Source organism: Anoplophora glabripennis, unplaced genomic scaffold (genome assembly GCF_000390285.2).
Source record: "Anoplophora glabripennis isolate ALB-LARVAE unplaced genomic scaffold, Agla_2.0 scaffold59, whole genome shotgun sequence".
Taxonomy (NCBI): Eukaryota; Metazoa; Arthropoda; class Insecta; order Coleoptera; family Cerambycidae; genus Anoplophora; species Anoplophora glabripennis.
Genome location: NW_019425991.1, coordinates 1,382,074 through 1,404,597, shown reverse-complemented (window position 1 = coordinate 1,404,597; position 22,524 = coordinate 1,382,074). Strand labels below are relative to the sequence as shown.

Sequence of the window (22,524 nt, the reverse complement as noted above, 5' to 3'; positions counted from 1 at the left end):
ACAGATACCACCTAGTCTAAACTGAAAGAAACTGTATTTATTTAACTCTGTAGTAGGTATGTTGCGGATCCAGAGGTAAAGTGGTAAAAAACAAGACTAGCTGATGGTAGACTTTAATAGATTCAGTTTTAAATATAAAAAAAATACCAATTAATCGCTATTATTAAATCTTCCCTAGTACCAACGAACGGAGGAAGACGTACAAATAATCACTCGTGAGGGGGTTACACAAATACTTGTTTTATCTGAGGCAATAACAGGATAGAAACTAAATATCGTTCAACTTTCACGGGTCGTTTTAGGATTACCACTGCGGAATGTGACTTAAAAGCAAAACCGCCGTTTGGCGGGGTCTTCCGCACCCGTACGTTCCCAAACGGACGATATAAAAATACACTACAGACTTTAACATGTGCGTTTTTTAATTCTGAACACTGCACCGTCGTCCACACCACACCCTTAATTAAAACTTTGCTGGTTTAACGCCGTTTTGGGAACGTACGGGACCCGTCAAGCGTTCCCGGAAACGACGAACGAGTAATAATCCTAAAACCGCCGTTCTGGGGCACAAGTTTCGTTCTCGAATAACTCAATCACTCTCGTTAAGTTTAGCTAACAACAACGCCCTCTGTTTCTCGAGCTCAGACTCACTCACGTCCCCGGTCCTCCCGTCTCCGTCCTGTCTATATTTTTCCGAAGGCGTGCTCTGCAGAAATTGAAAAAACATTCCATTAACTTCTAATATAGTTGCGGGCGGTCGGCTGTCCGCCGGGAATCCCCATTTCCACGTCCCGTCCGTTCCTTGCGGTCTGGCTCGGGATCCCGGACGGCGGAAAAGGCGGTTACTTTTAAGGTTTCCGGTTTACGAGCTTTATACGACGTGGATATGTCTATAAAGTCGTGCGTAGGGCAATATATTGGTTGAAAGCCCGAGAAAATAATTTTGTGTTTTCTCTGCACAGAAATTGTAATGTGCTGTTCATTTCGCATAGTGTTCAGACTTTGTCCGGTCAAATTAGTCATAAAAATAGTGTACCCAAGGTCTCCACCAAAATTTAGCTCTATCGGAATTTTCGTTATTTGAAATGTCTATTTTCACCAGACTAACTTGGAACATTCGGTTGTTACAAGCTCCTATTTCTATCTTTGTTTATTGTGTATAAAAAGAGGACGACCGAGACTGCATGATTTGATTGAAGCGTGTCAGTGCTTGTCATAAGCGAACAAATGGGAAAGACGTTATTGCAATGTGTCATTAAAAATGAAATCGACATATGTTATCTGCAGTATTTTTGCCTCCTGATCACGAATCCGGTGTCAGAATTGAGCTATCACATGACAGGAATTTCCTAACCTCAAAAAACAGGTACAAAAATAGCAAAAATTTACGAAAAAGTGATAGGAAAAATACAAAAATTTTTTTTTCTATATTCAAATGTTCATTTACATAGTTAAGACCCCGCCGAACGTGAATTAGCGGTCAGAATTGATGGTTCTTTTTGTAACCTCAAAAAAACGGGTCAATTAAGGTCAAATATCACGAATTTTCAAAAAATAACAAATTCGCGCCAAATTTGGCATACGGGGGTTTTCAGGGTCGCTGATCGCGGATCCGAGGTCAATTTTGCAAAATTCAAGATGGCGGATCCAAGATGGACGACCAAATTTTCGAAAAATAACAGATTCGCATTAAATTTGGTATAAAGGGGTTTTCGGGGTCGCTGATCACGAATTCGAGGTCAATTTTGCAAAATTCAAGATGGCGGATCCAAGATGGACGACCAAATTTTCAAAAAATAACAGATTCGCATTAAATTTGGTATNAAACAGGTACAAAAATAGCAAAAATTTACGAAAAAGTGATAGGAAAAATACAAAAATTTTTTTTTCTATATTCAAATGTTCATTTACATAGTTAAGACCCCGCCGAACGTGAATTAGCGGTCAGAATTGATGGTTCTTTTTCTAACCTCAAAAAAACGGGTCAATTAAGGTCAAATATCACGAATTTTCAAAAAATAACAAATTCGCGCCAAATTTGGTATACGGGGGTTTTCAGGGTCGCTGATCGCGGATCCGAGGTCAATTTTGCAAAATTCAAGATGGCGCATCCAAGATGGACGACCAAATTTTCGAAAAATAACAGATTCGCATTAAATTTGGTATAAAGGGGTTTTCGGGGTCGCTGATCACGAATTCCAGATCAATTTTGCAAAATTCAAGATGGCGGATCCAAGATGGACGACCAAATTTTCGAAAAATAACTGATTCGCATTAAATTTGGTTTAAGGGGGTTTTCGGCGTCGCTGATCACGAATTCGAGGTCAATTTTGCAAAATTCATGATGGCGGATCCAAGATTGACGACCAAATTTTCGAAAAATAACAGATTCGCATTAAATTTGGTATAAAGGGGTTTTCGGGGCCGCTGATCACGAATTCGAGGTCAATTTTGCAAAATTGATGATGGCGGATCCAAGATGGACGACCAAATTTTCGAAAAATAACAGATTCGCATTAAATTTGGTATAAAGGGGTTTTCGGGGTCGCTGGTCACGAATTCGAGGTCAATTTTGCAAAATTCAAGATGGCGGATCCAAGATGGACGACCAGATTTTCAAAAAATAACAGATTCGCATTAAATTTGATATAAGGGGGTTTTCGGGGTCGCTGATCACGAATCCGAGATCAGTTTTACAAAATTCAACCCGTGAATAGATCTTTTACAGAAAAAAGTACAAGATATAGCCGAAAAAAAGTAGGTTAACACACGATTGGGTACTCAGGTTATAAAGTAAAATTTTACAAAATGAATTTCGCAATTGAAAACCCCCATATACCAAATTTGGCGGGATTGTCATTTTTTGAAAATTTGGTCGGCCATCTTGAATCCGCCATCTTGAATTTTGCAAAATTGACCTCGGATCAGCGAGCCAGAAAACCCCCGTATACCAAATTTGGCAGAAATGTGTTATTTTTTGAAAATTTGGTCGGCCATCTTGATTCCGCCATCTTGAATTTTGCAAAATTGACCTCGGATCAGCGACCCAGAAAACCCCCGTATACCAAATTTGGCAGGAATGTGTTATTTTTTGAAAATTAGGTCGGCCATCTTGAATCCGCCATCTTGAATTTTGCAAAATTGACCTCGGATCAGCGACCCAGAAAACCCCCGTATACCAAATTCGAAGCGAATATGTTGTTTGAAAATTCGTGATATCTGACCTTAATATCGTTTTTTTGAGGTTAGAAAAAGAACCATTAATTCTGATCTCGGATTCACGTTGGGTGGGGTATAAATGAACATTTGAATATAAAAAAAAAATTTTTTGTATTTTTCCTAGCACTTTTTCATTAATTTTTGCCATTTTTAACTTGTTTTTTGAGGTTAGGAAATTCCTGTGATGTGATAGCTCAATTCTGACACCGGATTAGTGATCAGGAGGCAAAAATACTACAGATAACATTTGTTGCATGAAAAATAGACAACTTTTCTTTTTTTGTGTGGCTGTGTAATCAGAGTAGTTGTAAATAAATGAAATTAAAAGAATTCAAGTATGAAACTTGGATATTTCGGTGAGCAATGCCACGAAAACGAGTAGTTTATTAATAAACGTGTTTATTTTGACAAAATATGGATAAATGTAGGGCATACAATCTCCAAAGTTTGGTGAAATACAAGGTGTTAGAAGTTTGACTGCTTTAATTTTAACAGACGATAGAATACAATAAAATAAATAAAAAAACCTTCCATTTCCATGCTTAATTCTAAAAAATAATTAGCGTCGTAATAAATTTAAAATTCGAAAAAATTCATATCGAGCAATGTGACAACGGCGCGGCGGATAACATGAGATAGTCCAATTAAATAAGCCTTTAAATCGAAATTTTGGTCAACTTGCCTGAATTTTTGATATGAATTAGTTTGAGGCATGTAATAACAATAAGTGACAGTAATTTTTTGTTCAACCCCCGGCCAAGGGTGAAGAAAGATAAAACAAAGGGGTTTTTCAAGATAATTCAATACGGGTAAGGGCTAGAAAAAAAAAGTTTTCGTATAAAAATTGTAAAGCATACAATTCTACATAAAAATGGTCTCTTGACTTTTTCTTGTATTATTAAAATTAACAGAGTTAGGGAGGCTAGAAGTTAAGTGAAGATTTTAGAAATTTAAAAAATCATAAGCAGAAAAATGAATGAATTTTGTAAATTTTTTTTCAATCTACTCTAAAAAATGTAACGTAATGTAATGTTCAGAGAAATAGGTATATTTTTTAATTTTTAATAAGAAAGTTATAACAAAAAATCAAATTTTTAATCGTTAATTTTAATGATTTAACAAAATTAAATTTCTGAAATCTTCCCTTAACTTCTAGCCTCCCTAACTCTGTTAATTTTAATAGTACAAGAAAAAGTCAAGATGCCATTTTTATGTAGAATTGTATGCTTTACAACTTTTATAAGAAACTTTTTTTTCTAGCCCTTGCCCCTTTTGAGTTATCTTGAAAAACTCCTTTGTTTTATCTTTTTTCACCCTTGGCCGAGGGTTGAACAAAAAATTACTGTCACTTATTGTTATAACATACCTCAAACTAACTCATATCAAAAATTCAGGCAAGTTGACCAAAATTTTGATTTAAAGGCTTATTTAATTAGACTATAAGCTGTTAAACAATATGCAATTCAGTTGGTATCTGGAATTGGACTGTGTCTGAGTGTTTTTCGAGTAACACTTGCCGTCTTCGTTTTGGGGAGATATTTCTAAAATATCAAGTCGAAACTCGATAATTGTTGAAACGGCCGAGATATACTCTAAAAAATGTGTAATTTTGGACACGATTTCACAAGAATCACAACGAATATAAATCGAATATCTCGGTAAAAGTTCAAGAGACGAACACAGCGCAAGCTCGCAACTATCGAGACATATCCACGCCTTGTGTCTCCCATCGACACGATCTATGTCCAGTTTTTTTATAATCTGTAGGGAAATATTTGTTTTTTTTTTCCAAACGACCGCCACCTTTTCCGCGCCGTCCCTCACCATCCCGGCCTCGCTTCCATCATTTTCATCTGTCGTATCGTACCGTCCTTAGACATATGTACACAGAAATCAACAATCAATAACTATTTCCTGTACCACTAACGTTTAATGACGAACAACTTACCAACTAATCAATAATAAGTTAAATAAAATGAACGACAAAACCAAAAAAAAAGGCAAAAAGAGGAAAAAAAAAATTCGGAAATAAACTGATTAGTAATAACTCACTGATGGACTTTTTCTCTTGTGCTTTTTCTTCGACTTTTTCTTCCGGTACTCCTCGGCGCTGTCGTCCGTGTAAGGCGTGGGGCTCTTCGACTTGTTCCGCTTCGACTTCTTGTGCTTCTCGCTGTCCGATTCGCTCGTGCTCGACGACTTGTACTTCTTGCTCTTCTTCTTCTTGGATTTCTTCGAGCGCGAGTGGTGGTGGCTGCACGACTCCTCCATCTCGTGCTGGAAATCCTTAAACAGAGCAAAGTTAACGGCTTGCTCCCCCGAACGGGAACCGAGTAGTTACTTTGTACACTTTAACTCTCTCCGAATCGGAATCGAAAGCCACGAACTCCTTCTCGCTCTCCAGTTTCGGCCTCACTTCGTCCCACGACAGCTCGAAGTCTACGTTAAGCTCGCGCAGGAGGTTCTTGAAGTTGTTCTCCAGCTTTTTCAGTCGCTTCGTCTCCTCCTTCAAACGCTCCTTTTCTTTGACTTCCGCCTAAAAAAAAATATACATGTTTCAAGATTAATTTCAGTTTAAAATCTACTTTTACCTTTTCCAGGAACGAGTTGAACGTCAGCTTGACGTTCCCAGCGTCTAAAGTCGCAGATCTTTTATCTTCGCAGATGACTGTGGCGAACTGGTCGAAAGTCGTGTCCACTTTAACCTCGAAGTCCTTCTCCCGGAGGATCTCCTTGATGATTTTTTTCTCGTCGTGGAAACGCGACTTCAGGTCCTCCACGTAGAATTTGAAGAGGTCTAGAGGCGTCGAACCGCTCTGACCTGGAACGAGAAAGATCCGAATTAGTCGATAACTTTTCAGGACTGATACACCAGGAAAATTAGCGAAAATAAAAAAGAAACGAAAAAAGTCCTATCCGCGAGGTTATTGTAAAATTGTCTAAAGGAACATAATACGAGACATCTCTCGTCTCGTGAGTCAAAAAATTTGATTAGCCAACTTTTCTGTTTAAACAAATAAGTGAGGAAAACAGTTTTTTCACTTTGCAGGGAAAACCATCAATTTTAGCGAAAAGTGACTCTCAGACAGCTTATAGGGAGTAAAATTATCTACAAAATGAGACTGGTTAAATTAAAATCGGTTAATAAACAAAAAAGTTATTGCAAAAAAACAAGAAAAGTGCCCATTTTTTCATTTGTTTATAACTATCGCATTTATTGTTAAAATTTTATAAAACCTATGACAAGTTGAGGGTTTTGTCATACTTCAAAAGTGTGCCAAAAGTGGGCGCTGTAGGTGCAATAGTTTTCGCACAATTCTATTTGTTTATAGCGGAGGCTCCAAAAGTTATGAACTTTAAGCCTCTGTACAGACGTTAATTTTCAATCAAACATGATTCTGAAAGCGTCATTGTAATCTTAAAGACGCAATTAAGCGACCTATTAAAAAATATCACCGTTTTTTTGACATTAACATTCTCAAATTGTGCATTAAAAAACCGTGCGTTTTTCGCTTATAAACAATTTGAATAACATTGTTGCTATTTATGCTATCTCACCGAAAATAGGTGCAATGGATAGCTGGAAAAAAAATACAGTTTTAAAATAAAAAAAGTGCCCTCTACGACCAACAGGAGCCAAGATAAGAATCTTTTTTTAAAAAATCGTAGCGCAATTGTTTATAAATATTAAGACTTGAATTTTTCGCAAAATAAAGTTTACGACGTAAACTACGATTTCCCGTGAATTGCATTGAAAAATGTGGAAAATTAACGACTCACGAGCCCTTTAAAGAGAAGGTACTCGCTAAGTAAACTGTCCGGCGGCCGGCGGCGTGGTGGTGGGGGAAGTGCGCGCTGTAAATTTTGCAATATCTCGGCTTCTATTCATCGTAGAAACTTTTTTTTTTTTTAAACTGGGGTAGCTCGACGAAAAAATAACAATGGGCATATTTACGAATTCGTAGAATAGCCCTGAACCCCAGAAAAAATGCATCTTTTATAATTAATTTTTTTTAATTTACAAAAATGTCACAAAAATTATTGTTAAACGAAATATTAATTAAAATTTCAATTTCGGAATTATTTTACTATTATTAAATAAATAAATGAAGCTATCGTTCATTTAAAAAGTTATTTCTTTTACATATTAAGGCAAAGTAAACTTGTTTTTTCAATATTTTGTTAGCTATTTAATTACGATTTAAATGTAAAATTAAAGTAAAAATTCATAAATTATTTTCAAATTATTATTTCTCATAAAAATAGAAAAAATTTTAAATTTTAAATTGTATTATATTGCATTATTTATATCTATTATTGAAAATGGTTGTGATTAATATTTTTTGAATTAATTTTGATTATGTTTATAAAATTAGTAATAAATATAATAAAAAAAACTTTATATATTAAAATTTCAAGAAGTTAAAATTGTAATTTTATCGACCGCATTATTTTTATTAATATTTTTTAATTTTGAGAATTTTGCAATAAATTCAAATGCTTTTTATTCTTTTTTAAATCTTTTAACAATAAATAATAATTTGAAAATAATTTGTGAATTTTTACTTTAATTTTACATTTAAAACATAATTAAATAACTAAATATTGTAAAAAGTAAGTTTACTTTGGCTTAATACATAAAAAAAAATAACTTTTTAAATGAACGATAGCTTCATTTATTTATTTAATAATAGTAAAATAATTCCGAAATTGAAATTTTTATTAATATTTCGTTTAACAATAATTTTTGACATTTTTGTAAATTAAAAAAAATTGAATATAAAAGATGCATTTTTTCTGGGGTTCAGGGCTATTCTACAAATTCGTAAATATGCCCATTGTTATTTTTTCGTCGAGCTACCCCTGTTTTAAAAAAAAAAGAAGTTTCTACAACGAATAGAAGCCGAGATATTGCAAAATTTTACAGCGCGCATCAATTTGAACTTTGGATTTCACTTTTCTGGTGCGCGCGACTCGCATGGACGAGCTTCCCCCACCACCACGCCGGACATTCTACTTCGCAAAGTATCTTCTCTTTAAAGGGCTCGTGAGTCGTTAATTTTCCACATTTTTCAATGCAATTCACGGGAAATCGTAGTTTACGTCGTAAACTTTATTTTGCAAAAAAAAAAGTCTTAATGTTTATAAACAATAGGGTGGGTCAAAAAAATCGACTATTTTTTTTTTACTTTATACTCTGAAAAATAAGACGCCTCTAGAAAATTCTCTCCAAATATGAGCTCTTAATTTTAATAGGAAGGTTCTCCACTTTACAGTTTTCCATTTTTTCCTCAGTATTAGAAAAAAAAATTCATATCTCTCTATCAACTGTTCGTTAAAAATATCTCTCCTCATATACTTGTAGGAAATTGAACGCTCCACAAAAAAGGTCTCTTACAATTTTTTCGTAAACCTCGCCGTTTAAAAGATATTAATGGTTGAAGTTTGATTATTTTAAGACAAATTTCTGTTTTGCTTATGAATTTTATAACTATAACTTATAATTTTATAACTTTAAGTTGACAAAAAATCATTATGAAATGCGTAATTCATAGTTTTGTAAGAAATTAACTGCTCTACAAAAATGGTCTCTTATGATTAGTCGATTAAATAAAGCATTTAAAAGATATTCATCGTCAAACTTCAATGCACGCCAATTTTAACAGTTTTTGATTAATAATTCGGAAAATTTCAATTTAGTTTATGAGTTTCAGGGATATTTATACGCATTTGAGTTTCTATGAACAGAGAAATGTTTTAAACTATTTTTCGTTTTTTTTTTAGTCGTAAGCATGTTCGGTTACATCGAAAAAAATAAATTGGGGTATTATTTCTGACTGAGTCAATGATTCATTAAATCTTGAAAAAATAACGTTTTTGTGACAAATTTATTATGAAAAGTATTAATCTTAAAGAAAAAAAATGTTCAATTTGTTATTAAGTAAAAAGTTTTTTTATTTAATTATCAAGTGAGTTATACAATTTTAAACATTTATAAAATATTCGTACACTTTCACTGTAAAAATTTTTCTTTATAAATAATATAAAATAGTTTAAAACATTTCTCTGTTCATAAAAACTCAAATTTGTATAAGTTTCCCTGAAACTTATAAATTAAATTCAAATTTTCTGAATTATTAATCAAAAACTATTAAAATTGGCGTGCATTGAAGTTTGACGATGAATATCTTGTAAATGCTTTATTTAATGGACTAATCATAAGAGACCATTTTTGTAGAGCAGTTAATTTCCTACAAAACTATGAATTGCGGATTTCATAATGATTATTTGTTAACGAGTTATAAAATTCATAAGCAAAATAGAAATTTGTCTTAAAATAATCAAACTTCAACCTTTAATGTCTTTTAAACGGTGAGGTTTACGAAAAAATTGCAAGAGACCTTTTTTGTAGAGCGTTCAATTTCCTACAAGTATATGAGGAGAGATATTTTTAACGAACAGTTGATAGAGAGATATGAATTTTTTTTTCTAATACTGAGGAAAAAATGGAAAACTGTAAAGCGGAGGACCTTCCTAATAAAATTAAGAGCTCATATTTGGAGAGAATTTTCTAGAGGTGTCTAGCAACCTATTTTTCAGAGTATAAAGTAAAAAAAAATAGTCGATTTTTTTGACCCACCCTAATAAACAATTGCGCTACGATTTAAAAAAAAATTCTTATCTTGGCTCCTGTTGGTCGTAGAGGGTGCTTTTTTTTAAATTCGTATTTTTTTGCCAGCTATCCAATGCATCTATTTTCGGCGAGGTAGCATAAATAGCAACAATTTTATTCAAATTGTTTATAAGCGAAAATCGCACGGTTTTTTAACGCACAATTTGAGAATGTTAATGTCAAAAAAACGGTGATATTTTTTAATAGATCGCTTAATTAAGTCTTTAAGATGACAATGACGCTTTCAGAATCAGGTTTGGTTGAAAATTAACGCCTGTACAGAGGCTTAAAGTTCATAACTTTTGGAGCCTCCGCTATAAACAAATAGAATTGTGCGAAAACTATTGCACCTACAGCGCCCACTTTTGGCACACTTTTAAAGTATGACAAAACCCTCAACTTGTCATAGGTTTTATAAAATTTTAACAATAAATGCGATAGTTATAAACAAATTAAAAAATGGGCACTTTTCTTGTTTTTTTGCAATAACTTTTTTGTTTATTAACCGATTTTAATGTAACACATCTCATTTTGTAGATAATTTTATTCCCTACGAGCTGTCTGGGAGTCACTTTTCGCTAAAATTGATGGTTTTCCCTGCAAAGTGAAAAAACTGTTTCCCCCACTTATTTGTTTAAATAGAAAAGTTAGCTGATAAAATTTTTTGACTCACGAGACGAGAGATGTCTTGTATTATGTTCCTTAAGACAATTTTATAATAATCTCGCGGATAGGACTTTTTTCGAGTAAAAATTTTATATGCTTGGCCTACGAGACAAGAAACCAACATGACCTTGAAATAATTAAAATGTGATATCTTTTCCCACTTGCACGCATATGACACGAAAGGTAACGCCTAAGCTGGAAACCGACAAAGAAAAATCGAGAGAAATTAATTTACATTACCTAGCATTGCGGAGAACCTAATATCCGCCGATATTATGGGGTACAGTTCCACCCACAACGACATGGAAGTGAGCTTCCCCTCTTCGTGTAAATGATCGAGCAGCGCCAAGAACTGGTCCCTGTTCTTCCTGCACTGCCGCTTCATCCTACGCTTCTCCCTCTCCTTCTCCTCCATCTGTTCCTTCTCCAGGACGCGGATGTGCTCCTCGAAGACGATCAACGCGTCTTCCTTGTCCATCGCCAGCAAGTTGACGTCGTTCTTGAAGGAGCTGTTCTCGAGGAGGAGCACCTGAGCTTCGCTCCAGGTAGTGTCAAAGTTGATCTTCGTCATGCACTCGAGGACCTCGGCGAGCTTCTTCATGTTGCGCTTCTTGAGCACCTTCGCCTCCTCCTTCTCCCGTTTCGCCAGGTTGAACACGACGTCTTCGTATATGTCGCGGCGGTCGGAATCCGCCACGTTCTGCCAGATCTGTAAAAATATTCAAAAATTAGTTTTTTTTTGCATTATTTCATCAAGCCTTACCTCCAGGTGTCCGAAAATCTCGTCGCACTTGTAATACTTGGTGGTCGACGTTATCTTATCCGAATGCAAGAGGAAGTCTTCCAGCTGCTCCTTGGACCTCTTCGCCTTCAGCCGGTGCTCCTCCTTCTCGTCCTTCTGCTTTTGCGTCTTGTACGCGTTGAAGACCTGTTTCTTCTCGTTCAGCTTCTTGAAAGTCTCGTACCTGGGGTCATTGAATATGATCTTGACGCACTGCTCCCAGCTGGCGTTGGACGGTACGTTCTTGTCCTTGAGAAGTTCCTTGAACGCCTCCATGGCTTCTTTCTTGTCTTTGAACACTTTCGGTTCCGGAGTGGAGTTACGGGACTCCTTGGGGGGCTCGCTATGTGTCGAGGGATTCGAGTCTTCATCTAAAAAAAAAAAATTACAGTGCAATAATCACAAAAAACAGAAGATTTGAACAAATATATGCATGATATATAATTTTTTTATAATTAAACGTATTTACCTTGTTTCGGTGGGGGTGTGGGCAGAGAAATCGCCGCTAGCGTTGCTGCCATAGCAGCCTCCAAAGCGCTTTTCCCGCCAGGGCTAGGAACTGGAAAAAATCAACGTTATACCGAAACACCACAAACTAAATAGTTGCAAGTACCTGACGCTGTAACAATAGGAGAATTGGAGCCCGTCAGGGGTGCACTAGGCTGCTGGACGGGACTTGAAATCTCTTTGGGCGTTACAGGAGCCGACGGCGGTTTGGTCCTAAAAGACAAAAACGATTCATATATAAATTATACAGTTATTCAAAAACTCACTCCTCAGAGGTAATTTTCTTTTTTATCTCTTCCAATTCCGGCGGTATGACCCATCGCGACTCCTTCGTATTAATGTTGTGATAATATATTTTGCCATTGTCCGCGGTGTATTCCTTCCAAGGGCACTGCGATAACAGCAACTAGAACAACACAAAATTAAACATTTGCCACGGGAAACACGTTTTAAAGCTTCAATTTGGTACCTCTACGGCAGTCTTCAGTTGGTCTGGTTTCTGCCAGGAACTCTGCTTCGTTACGGAGTTGTAATAGTAAGTCCTCCCATCGGGAGCTTTATGTTCAGACCACTGATCCCCGGTGGTGGCCCCTGGAGGTCCCGGGGGGCCGAAATTGCCAAACCCGGGAGGTGGCACGCTGAAAGGTGGAATCATGGGCGGATAGGGCCCCATCCCGGCTGGCATCTGAGGCATCAGTGGTGGAGTTCCTATTCCTGGGGGAGGGACGAAGGCCTGGGGAGGCATGTTGGGGTCCTGCAAACACAAGCCGGAATACATAACCTCACAAGCGTGTATTGTTTTACTCACCATTTCTGATGGGGTATGGACAGGCTCTTGAATTTACTCGTTCATTTGGGTCTATATAGTTTTTTTTTTATTGTATAGTAGTGTAATGTACAGTTAAATTTATAAATAAACCGTTCATTGACGAACCCATTGAACTGTCAAACAACCAATACAGCTTGCTGTCATTGTCAAATGTCAAACGTCAAACGTCGAAATGTTAATTGAATTGTGAAGGTTTGTTGATTTGATCAATTTGAAAAAAGTCTATATCAGTCCTTTTTAAAACCTAAAAATAAGCAGGTGTGTTGTTATAACACGAACATATTTAAAAATTATTAATTTTTTTATAGTCATCATTCCAATGTAATTTATTTCTTATTGAAGATTTATCTACACAATCTCTTCATGTTCAATTCAAACTAACAAACCTCAATCCGGTGTCTTACAAAGACGACCTAGATTATTTTTCATGTTTTTTCATTTTTAGTGGCAATATAGTGAAAAAATGTAAATATCTTATTCAGATTTGGGTCAGTAGTGTTTGCAAAAGTCCCATCATCGATTTGTTAAAAACGTAAATCAACATCGTTGGTTTTTTCAGTGAAGAATTTGGATCAATGTAAGTATTTTTCTTTCATTATGCCGACCCGTTAAATGTTAAATTTAATTTGCGTTAAGGACGAACAGGTGGAATGAATACAAAAACGTGTTTTGTTAAAATAATGTTTAATAAATTTCTAACCTTATATCATATTAAAAAATAACAGGTTTCTTTCATCTGCAGTTACCCAATATACATTTCGATTACACAAACTTGAATAACTAATATTATTATTGCAAGAACAGTCACAAATAGCAAGACAAACACTATGAGAATGAGGTATTTTCAATGAATGACATTTTAAGAAGAAATACAAAAGAAACGTTTATTCAATACAAAAAATTCATTACACTCACAATCACTTGACTTTATTCATTCTTACAAAACATCTAAAGCTATATTTGAGTCTTTTGGAGATACAACGTTGAGAAAAAAATACTTAAAACTCCATCAGGACGTTCCTTTTACAGTTTTTCTTATCACTGTAATTCTTACGATCGGTATCATCGTTCCCAAAAACGTCTTGTGAGGCGTAGGTGATGTACAAGAACCCGTCACAGTGAGCGTGTATCGTATACACCTCCGCCAGCGTGAGGCTGAGGCTCATCATCGACCTGTTGTTCACCAGCAGGTAAAGCGCCTGATTTGGATTGAGCTTTATTCGGTTTCTGAAATAAAAATAGTGTTAAAAATTTAAATTTTTAAACTGAAGTATTCGATAAACGAAAGACGTACAAGATAAATTTATCTTAAAGCTTCGTTGTAAACACATCAAGGTCGTTCCTGTGACAAAGTAAGGTGAATAGATTATACGTAAAATTCTATGCATCGAAGAAATAAGTAATTGGGACGTAAATACAGAGAAGACCGAAGGACTGTTCTCATCTCGTATCGATAAAGCACATCTCGTGCTATTCTTCGAGTTCAGTAAACATATTCATGAGTATTTCATTGTTTGTCCGGCATATTTATAACTCCTGTTGTTTACGTACGAGTTAATTCGTACTTCTATCACTTTCCAGTGATTGGGAATCTGTACAGGACTGTATCCAGGATCAGCACAAACCGATAGTATTTGGGGTATAGAGCACTATATTTGTGTTAAAATAGTACCTTGTGACACTACTTACCTTATTATAGTTTGAAACTGCGACACTGTTATCTCCTGCGGCACCAAAAACTTGCTTTTATCCATTTCTGGCAAGCTGGACTCTTTCGGGTACCTCTGAACGATCACCTGAAAAAAAAATATGGAAGGGGTTGAAAAAGGATTGTAAAACACCCTGTATAGGTTACTTACAGGTATTTTAGTAGGGAATCTGCTCCTTATGGCCAGCACCTCCTCTTTCCTGACCCCTGGAAAAAAAACTGCAAATAAATATGGCTCAGTTACATCCACGTTTTTTGTCGCAAATTTGCAACAGTTTTTTATTTAGGAGCGTTTTTACAAGCTTTAAACAGCAAAGTATTGCGCCAATATCGTTAAGTATAAAAAAAAACATCTGTTAAAGGAAATCTGTAATATGTTTACCAGTAATAGGCCTCATTTCCGATTTTCTCGCGAGTTTACGCACAGCAAGGCTATAATGAACCTTCACAGCTGAACTTTAACAGTATACTAGATTCTGATATGCCGCATTTGTTTGTTAGAGGAATGTTTCTTATCACGTACTACCCCCATTATGAGAATATTGCAGGCGTCGTTTGAAGGGGCCTGGCCGAGGCGGGGGGTCAATTTTACGGTGCCTTCGCAGGTAGCAAGGGGTTTTAAAAAGCTTTGCTAGGAGGGTCTTATAAAATCATTTGTGGTAGCTTTCTCAAGATTTAAGGGTTGAAACTGTCGGAAATTGGTAAGAGCTTTAGAATTGGTTAAATATCCTGCTTCGCAGTTGACTTCAACATAACCTGTAAAATTTTTACACTTTTTGGATTCTAGCTCCTAATTTGCATGAAAAAATACTTTCAGGTAAACAGAAACATGGTACAGTTACAAAAAATGTTCTTTTTAATAACTAATTTGCCAAACGTTGATTTTATGTTATTCTCTTGCAGATATTACACTATTTTTTTAAGATTTAATGATTAAAACTAAAATAATTGGTAAGAATTTTAAAACTTGTTTTAACCAATTCAAAATATCAGTTCCTTTATTTGAAACATTTCTAGAGGTTTTGTAATGCTCCCAATTCGTATAAAAAAAGAATTTCAGGTCTTTTGCCTTCGAGAAACGTCGAGAAAAGCTCGTTTGGACTATCAAGAAGGCCTTTTTTCAACGACAGACTGTGCCAAACGTTAATAATTCCGCATCGTACTGACCTACTGCGTTCACTGGCTTCTTGCTGCCGCAGTGTGTACAGGCGACGGTTTTCTTTTTCCAAAACTGCCCCGTCGTCGTCGGAGTTGGGTTTTTCTGCCTCAGGCACACGTTGTTGTTGTCGAAAGTGTCGTAATCACCGGTTGTGAGACAGGCCGACTTGGAATACATCTAGGTGGTTTTTTCGGTGCACTTGCCGGTTTGTTTACACTTTTTTTTCCAAGGTGTTCGCTCTTTCACTTGTTCCGCGAAACGGTCGCGAGTCGACCACGCGTTCGCTTGTCTCGGAGGGGTATGGATGCGGGCGATGACTGTTAAATTGTTTTTCTTCTGCTGCTTATCGCTGCTGGTACTTGATTGTCGTATCGGTGACACGTTGATTTTCGTTTTTCCAGTTGCTGTTAATAAATAATCGTTTGGATATTGCGTTTTTCATCGAACTACACTTTAATTTTTTCTATTTATTATTCCATAGACCACCTTATTTAATAATACTGGAAAATCATGTATAAATAAAATGGCGTTGGACGTGAAAAAATTAGTAACGTTTCAAAAATTATATGATAAGCGTGTTTTTGAAACAGAAATTTCGCTTAAAAAAATAACCTCGATTTTTTTTAAATAGTTTATATAGGGTGTTCTGCAAGCTCTAGACAAACTTTAACAATTTCAAACATTTGATTTTTGAAAAGCTGTAACTTCGTGACTAATATCGAGAAAAATTTGAGATGAAAATTTTTTTTTAACATTGCGCAATCAAAAGAAATAATGCATGGCAAAAATTTTCCATTTTTTTTTTGTTTTCAAGGCTGTACATGGACTTTAGCCTGATTCATCAGCTTCAATTTGTTGTTTTTTTTTAATTTAAGATATCGGCTATTGAGTGAAGTTTGTAGGTTTTTTTAGCTCAATACATGCCCATGTAAATTTTGAAATCGATCGGTCGAACAGTTTTCCTTTCTTGAATCGTAAAAATTAAGTTTTTTGCTCCTTACACATTAATGATGAAGATAAAATAAATTTTTGTTTGTAATTTTTCTCATAATTTCGCGTTAAATACTCATCAGATATCGAAAAATAAAATTTAAAATAAAAAAATTTTTTGAAAATTTACAAAAAATTGCGTCTATTTTATAATTTTACATTGAATAAGTACTTATTTCAAATATCGACAATTTTTTTTTAAATTTAAAAAAAGTTAAAATTTGATTTGTTTTTAATTTTGATTTCTTTTTTTTTTCGATATTTGATGAGTATTTAACCCGAAATTGTGAGAAAAATAACGCAAAAAAAATTGTTTTATCTTAATCATTAATTAATGTTTAAGGAACAAAAAACCTGCTGAAGATAATAATAGGGTTGTTGACTATAAAAACAAACCATATACAAATTGTTGTTGATACAAAGATTTTATATAAAAGAACCTGCCTGTAGTCAAATTTTAAATATATGACAAATTAGTGGTAGAAATCATTTATGAATTTTTGTGTTACTTAAAAACTAGTCAGACGTCACAAGGGGCAATTGAACAAGAAGCTAGAAGCGGTCCTATTGCATAATTTTGAAGAAGAAAATATATCAAAATTGTCCATCAATGTCAATCCGTGTTACCCTGTTTCCTGTTTTTTAAACAAAAGTGACAGTAGTGACACTAGTGACAGCAGTCTATCAATTAAGAGTATTTGTGATAGTTATTATTAATTTCCTGATTGTAATGGATTCAATAAAATTTAAGTGGTGTTTTGTTCCACATTCCACATAGCCAATTGCATTATCTCCATAAGACTCCCGAACTGCACTATAATTTTCCGTAAATAAATAGGTATTTATATTTATTATTTATATTATAAATCGACACAATAAAATCGTTCATTAAATATGTTAATCCTTACCTGACTGCGGCGCCAAAACGATCGTCTCTTTTTAAAAATTCAATTCATAATCATAAAAATATCAATTTTCGGTAAAATTTGCGAAGTATTTTTCAAAAATCCCGTTTCACACATTATGCTTTAATTCTAAGGGAAGGAAGATATTAAATGATTATTATTAAATAATAATTTTACTTAATAAAGGAATTCGAAGATTAAAGAAAATAACTTGTAGACTTGAAAATATTTTATGCGACAATGTCACTGACAGACTGACACTGACACTACTGACAGTGTTGACAGAGCATCTTCTTTCTCCAATTTTTTTCCTTTACGCAATCATCTACACATAAGGCTTTTTTTCGCGAGTGAATATTGGTGAATACGTCTGACTTGTAGTTACTGTTTCTATCTCTTTGTAATCTTATTTCTAACCTTGTCTAACCTGAACAGATCGCGAAAATGTATATATTCACTATTCANTGAAACAGAAATTTCGCTTAAAAAAATAACCTCGATTTTTTTTAAATAGTTTATATAGGGTGTTCTGCAAGCTCTAGACAAACTTTAACAATTTCAAACATTTGATTTTTGAAAAGCTGTAACTTCGTGACTAATATCGAGAAAAATTTGAGATGAAAAATTTTTTTTGAACATTGCGCAATGAAAAGAAATAATGCAAGTCAAAAATTTTCCATTTTTTTTTGTTTTCAAGGCTGTACATAGACTTTAGCCTGATTCATCAGCTTCAATTTGTTTTTTTTTTAATTTTTAGATATCGGCTATTGAGTGAAGTTTGTAGGTTTTTTTTAGCTCAATACATGCTCTTGTAAATTTTGAAATCGATCGGTCGAACCGTTTTCCTTTCCTGAATCGTAAAAATTAAAAAAAAAATTAAAGTAGCAAGTTTTTTGCTCCTTACACATTAATTAATGATCGAGATAAAATAATTTTTTTTTCGTTATTTTTCTCATAATTTCGCGTTAAATACTCATCAGATATCGAAAAATAAAATTTATGATAAAAAAATTTTTTGAAAATTTATAAAAAATTACGTCTATTTTATAATTTTACAAAGTACTTATTTCAAATATCGACAATTTTTTTTTAAATTTAAAAAAAGTTAAAATTTGATTTGTTTTTAATTTTGATTTCTTTTTTCGATATTTGATGAGTATTTATCCCGAAATTGTGAGAAAAATAACGCAAAAAAATTTGTTTTATCTTAATCATTAATTAATGTTTAAGGAACAAAAAACCTGCTGAAGCTAACTGTCATCTTTACAAGTTATTAATTTATATCAAAATTCAAAATTTTGAGAAAAAAAATTATTTATGAAAATATTTTTGCGTCCCGTTTTACATTGAATATTTCAAATGTCGAGAAATTTTTTTTTAAAATTACAAAAAATTTGAAAAATTTGTTTTTTTTAATTTTGATTTTTGTTTTTTCGATATTTGATAAGTATTTAACGCGAAATTGTGAGAAAAATAACGCAAACAAAATTTGTTTTATCACTAATTAATGTTTAAAGAGCAAAAAACCTGCTGAAGATAACTGTCATGTTTACAAGTTATTAATTTGTATCAAAACGGTCCATTTTTTGCGTTATTTTTCTCACAATTTCGCGTTAAATACTCGTCAAATACCGAAAAAAAAATCAAAATAATAAAAAATCAAATTTTTAAATTTTATTTTTAATTTAAAAACAAAATTCTCGACATTTGAAATATTCAATGTAAAATTATAAAATAGAGGACGCAATAAATTAATAATTTTTTTTTTTTCAAAATTAATTAATGATTGATAACAAATGTTTTTGTTACTTTTCTCACAATTTCGCGTTAAATACTCATCAAATATTGAAAAAAAATTCAAAATAAAATTATTAATTTTTTTTTCAATTTTAAAAAAAATTTCTCGACATTTGAAATATTCAATGTAAAACGGGACGCAAAAATATTTTCATAAATAATTTTTTTTTCAAAATTTTGAATTTTGATATAAATTAATAACTTGTAAAGATGACAGTTAGGCTTCAGTAGGTTTTTTGCACATTAGATTCATTCATGATTAAGATAAAAAAATTCTTTTGCGCTATTTTTCTCACTATTTCACGTTAAATAAACACCGAAAAAAAGTCAAAATTAAAAACAAATCAAATTTTTCATTTTATTTTAAATTTAAAAAAAAATTTCTCGACATTTGAAATTCAATGTAAAATTGTAAAATATAGGACGCAAAATTTTTTTTATAAATTTTCAAATTTTATTTTTTTTAAAATTTGATTTTTTTTTCAAGTTTGAAATTTGATACAAATTAATAACTTGTAAAGATGANTTTCACAATTTTACATTGAATATTTCAAATATCGAGAAAAAATTTTCTGTTTAAATTTAAAAAAAATTTAAAAATTAGATTTTATTTTCGATATTTGAAAAGTATTTAACACGAAATTATGAGAAAACTAACGCAAAAAAATTTGTTTTATCTTAATCATTAATTAATGTTTAAAGAGCAAAAAACCTGCTGAATATGACATCTGTATCAAATTTCAAAATTTTGAAAAAAAAATTCAATTTTGAAAATAAATAAAATTTTTAAAATCTTCTAAAAATTTTTTACGTCTTCTATTTTATACTTTTACATTGAATATTTCAAATGTAGAGAAAAATATTTTTTTTAAATTTTGATTTTTCGATATTATTTGATGAGTATTTAACGCGAAATTTTGAGAAAAATAACGCAAAAAAATTGTTTTATCTTAATCATTAATTAATTTTTAAGGAGCAAAAAACCAGCTGAAGATAACTCATCTTTACAAGTTATTAATTTGTATCAAATTTCAAACTTGAAAAAAAAATCAAATTTTAAAAAAAATAAAATTTGAAAATTTATAAAAAAAATTTTGCGTCCTATATTTTACAATTTTACATTGAATTTCAAATGTCGAGAAATTTTTTTTTAAATTTAAAATAAAATGAAAAATTTGATTTGTTTTTAATTTTGACTTTTTTTCGGTGTTTATTTAACGTGAAATAGTGAGAAAAATAGCGCAAAAGAATTTTTTTATCTTAATCATGAATGAATCTAATGTGCAAAAAACCTACTGAAGCCTAACTGTCATCTTTACAAGTTATTAATTTATATCAAAATTCAAAATTTTGAAAAAAAAATTATTTATGAAAATATTTTTGCGTCCCGTTTTACATTGAATATTTCAAATGTCGAGAAATTTTTTTTAAAATTGAAAAAAAAATTAATTTTTTTATTTTGAATTTTTTTTCAATATTTGATGAGTATTTAACGCGAAATTGTGAGAAAAATAACAAAAAAAAATTGTTTTATCAATCATTAATTAATTTTGAAAAAAAAAAAATTTATTGCGTCCTCTATTTTATAATTTTACATTGAATATTTCAAATGTCGAGAATATTTTTTTTAATTAAATTGATTTTTTATTATTTTGATTTTTTTTTCGGTATTTGATGAGTAGGTTAACGCGAAATTGTGAGAAAAATAACGCAAAAAATTGACCGTTTTGATACAAATTAATAATTTACAAAGATTATCAGTTATCTTTACGCGCCCCTCGTATAACCCAAACCAAACCATGACTCAGTTCAGTTCCCGTCATTTTCCCACTTGAACGCTATCTTCGGTTAACCATGGTCAGTACAATCTAAGTAGGCCTGCTCCCGCGATGCCCGTTTTTTTTCAGCACAGCCCCCTTATCTATTTTTAGCGCCTCGGTTATCTCTGCCTCGGTAAAAGTATCAATAATTACCCCTAGCCGTTGATTTATTGTTGTTTGTTCGATACATTATCATGTTTTTAGTGACATTTTATAAAACAACACGGCCTGCCAGTGTTTAATAACGAAGACATTATAATAATCGCCTTATTATTATTGTAAATATCGCGTCGAGATTACGGACTATATATAAATCGCTTTCTTGGCCTGTTGGTAGCACCAGCGGCATAGCAACCGATTGTCAGTTGTTTTGTTGATTTTGTTGGTGTTTTGTTCGAGGGGAGCCACGCAGGGCCGTAGCGATCTTGATATTTCGACCCCCTGTTTTACTATTGCCAATATCTGCTCACTCTCTACTGTTGCTAATATCTCCTCACCCTCGTATGGCAAATAGGCTATTGAATATAAGATTTTAAAAGGAACGCGTTCAAGATGTTTTATTACGTGAATCGTTCAAATGGTAATTTTAGATGAAAAAAGCGCGGAGTGCTATTAAATTAGAGGGTGGAAATTGGAGATAGGGGTGAAAATGCACCCCTTTCAGTTTTTTAATTGTAGCTCGAAAACGAAGCAAAATTTCGCTATAGTGCATAGGAAAAATACTTTTTTAATAAAATAATTTAGTAAAAATTTGAGATTTTAAGTACAATAAAGTTTATTAATAATATATATACAGTGTGTCCACGGATGGAGTTGACAAGAGGAGAAACTCTTTCGTTTTTGACTTTATCAAAAATGTCGGTCTTCATAAAAAGTTCTGCCCCTCGAAAAAATGAGACTGTCATACAAACATCTTAGATTAGATACGAGGGTGGTCTGAAAAGTTTCCGACCTCAACATGAAGATGGCAGCACTCGTAAATAAAAGCTAGTGAATTTCGTTGTTCATCTGTTGACAGTTTGTTACTCATCAAAGTTTCAGCCATTTTGGACTCGCAGTTGTTGTGTAACAGTCGTTTGAGTGAGTTGATGTGAGTGTTTTTATGAAAATGGACAAAATCGAGTATCGAGCTGTCATAAAATATTTGTTTTTGCCAATTACGGTTTTAATTGCTTGACCATTAGCCTTACTCACCAGATCTAGCCCCAAGCGACTTCTTTTTGTTCCCTCATCTAAAAATTGCGCTCGGAGGACAGAGATTTTCGTCAAATGAAGAGGCAATCACCTTCGTGAACAATTATTTTGCAGAGAAAAACGCCGAGTACTATTTGGACGAGTTACAGAGATGGGAGCATCGCTGGGAGAAGTGTGTAGAGTTACAAGGAGACTATGTTGAAAAATAAAAAAAAAATCTGAAAAAATGTCTTGTATCTTTGTTAGGTCGGAAACTTTTCAGACCACCCTCGTATA

The 22,524-nt window shown here is 33.1% G+C and overlaps 3 protein-coding genes across 7 annotated transcripts in view; 1 reads left to right on the top strand and 2 right to left on the bottom strand.

Annotated features, from left to right (window-relative positions):
* Positions 1–97: 97 nt before the first annotated feature.
* On the bottom strand, positions 98–12,805 carry LOC108907194 (pre-mRNA-processing factor 40 homolog A). Its single transcript, XM_018710761.1, has 11 exons — positions 12,655–12,805; positions 12,316–12,600; positions 12,113–12,252; positions 11,953–12,059; positions 11,809–11,898; positions 11,322–11,710; positions 10,799–11,267; positions 5,811–6,040; positions 5,561–5,755; positions 5,272–5,505; positions 98–706 (listed from the first exon to the last, which is right to left on the bottom strand). The coding sequence occupies exons 1-11, from the start codon at positions 12,655–12,657 to the stop codon at positions 590–592; spliced, it is 2,259 nt and encodes a 752-aa protein (XP_018566277.1). The 5' UTR covers positions 12,658–12,805; the 3' UTR covers positions 98–589.
* Positions 12,806–13,073: 268 nt separating this feature from the next.
* LOC108907126 (biotin--protein ligase) overlaps positions 13,074–22,524 on the top strand; it is a 43,359-nt gene continuing 33,908 nt past the window's right edge. For both annotated transcript variants that reach the window (XM_018710673.1, XM_018710663.1), the window contains exon 1: positions 13,074–13,252. The gene's annotated coding sequence lies outside the window, so the exon portion shown is untranslated. The remainder of the gene's footprint in view (positions 13,253–22,524) is intronic.
* LOC108907136 (microtubule-associated proteins 1A/1B light chain 3C-like) lies at positions 13,533–15,848 on the bottom strand. 4 transcript variants are annotated; one of them, XM_018710683.2, is made up of 4 exons: positions 15,551–15,848; positions 14,535–14,602; positions 14,365–14,471; positions 13,533–13,902 (listed from the first exon to the last, which is right to left on the bottom strand). In XM_018710683.2, the coding sequence occupies exons 1-4, from the start codon at positions 15,717–15,719 to the stop codon at positions 13,674–13,676; spliced, it is 573 nt and encodes a 190-aa protein (XP_018566199.1). In that variant the 5' UTR covers positions 15,720–15,848; the 3' UTR covers positions 13,533–13,673. The 4 variants fall into 4 exon arrangements, with proteins under 4 accessions (XP_018566199.1, XP_018566205.1, XP_018566217.1 ...); XM_018710689.2 differs by having other exon boundaries at positions 14,535–14,590; XM_018710701.1 differs by lacking the exon at positions 15,551–15,848 and adding an exon at positions 14,766–14,867 and having other exon boundaries at positions 14,535–14,590.

Bases quoted from the DNA above. Each gene is read 5' to 3' on its own strand.
- LOC108907194 (XM_018710761.1), bottom strand. The intron at 11,711-11,808 runs GTAAATACGTTT...TTTTTTTTTTAG, and splicing joins CACACCCCCACCGAAACAAG to ATGAAGACTCGAATCCCTCG. The intron at 6,041-10,798 runs GTAATGTAAATT...TTCTCGTTCCAG, and splicing joins TAGGTTCTCCGCAATGCTAG to GTCAGAGCGGTTCGACGCCT.
- LOC108907136 (XM_018710683.2), bottom strand. From the start codon at position 15,719: ATGTATTCCAAGTCGGCCTGTCTCACAACCGGTGATTACGACACTTTC. The intron at 14,603-15,550 runs GTCAGTACGATG...ATTTATTTGCAG, and splicing joins GAAGCCAGTGAACGCAGTAG to TTTTTTTTCCAGGGGTCAGG. The intron at 13,903-14,364 runs GTAAGTAGTGTC...TTTTTATTTCAG, and splicing joins CAGTTTCAAACTATAATAAG to AAACCGAATAAAGCTCAATC.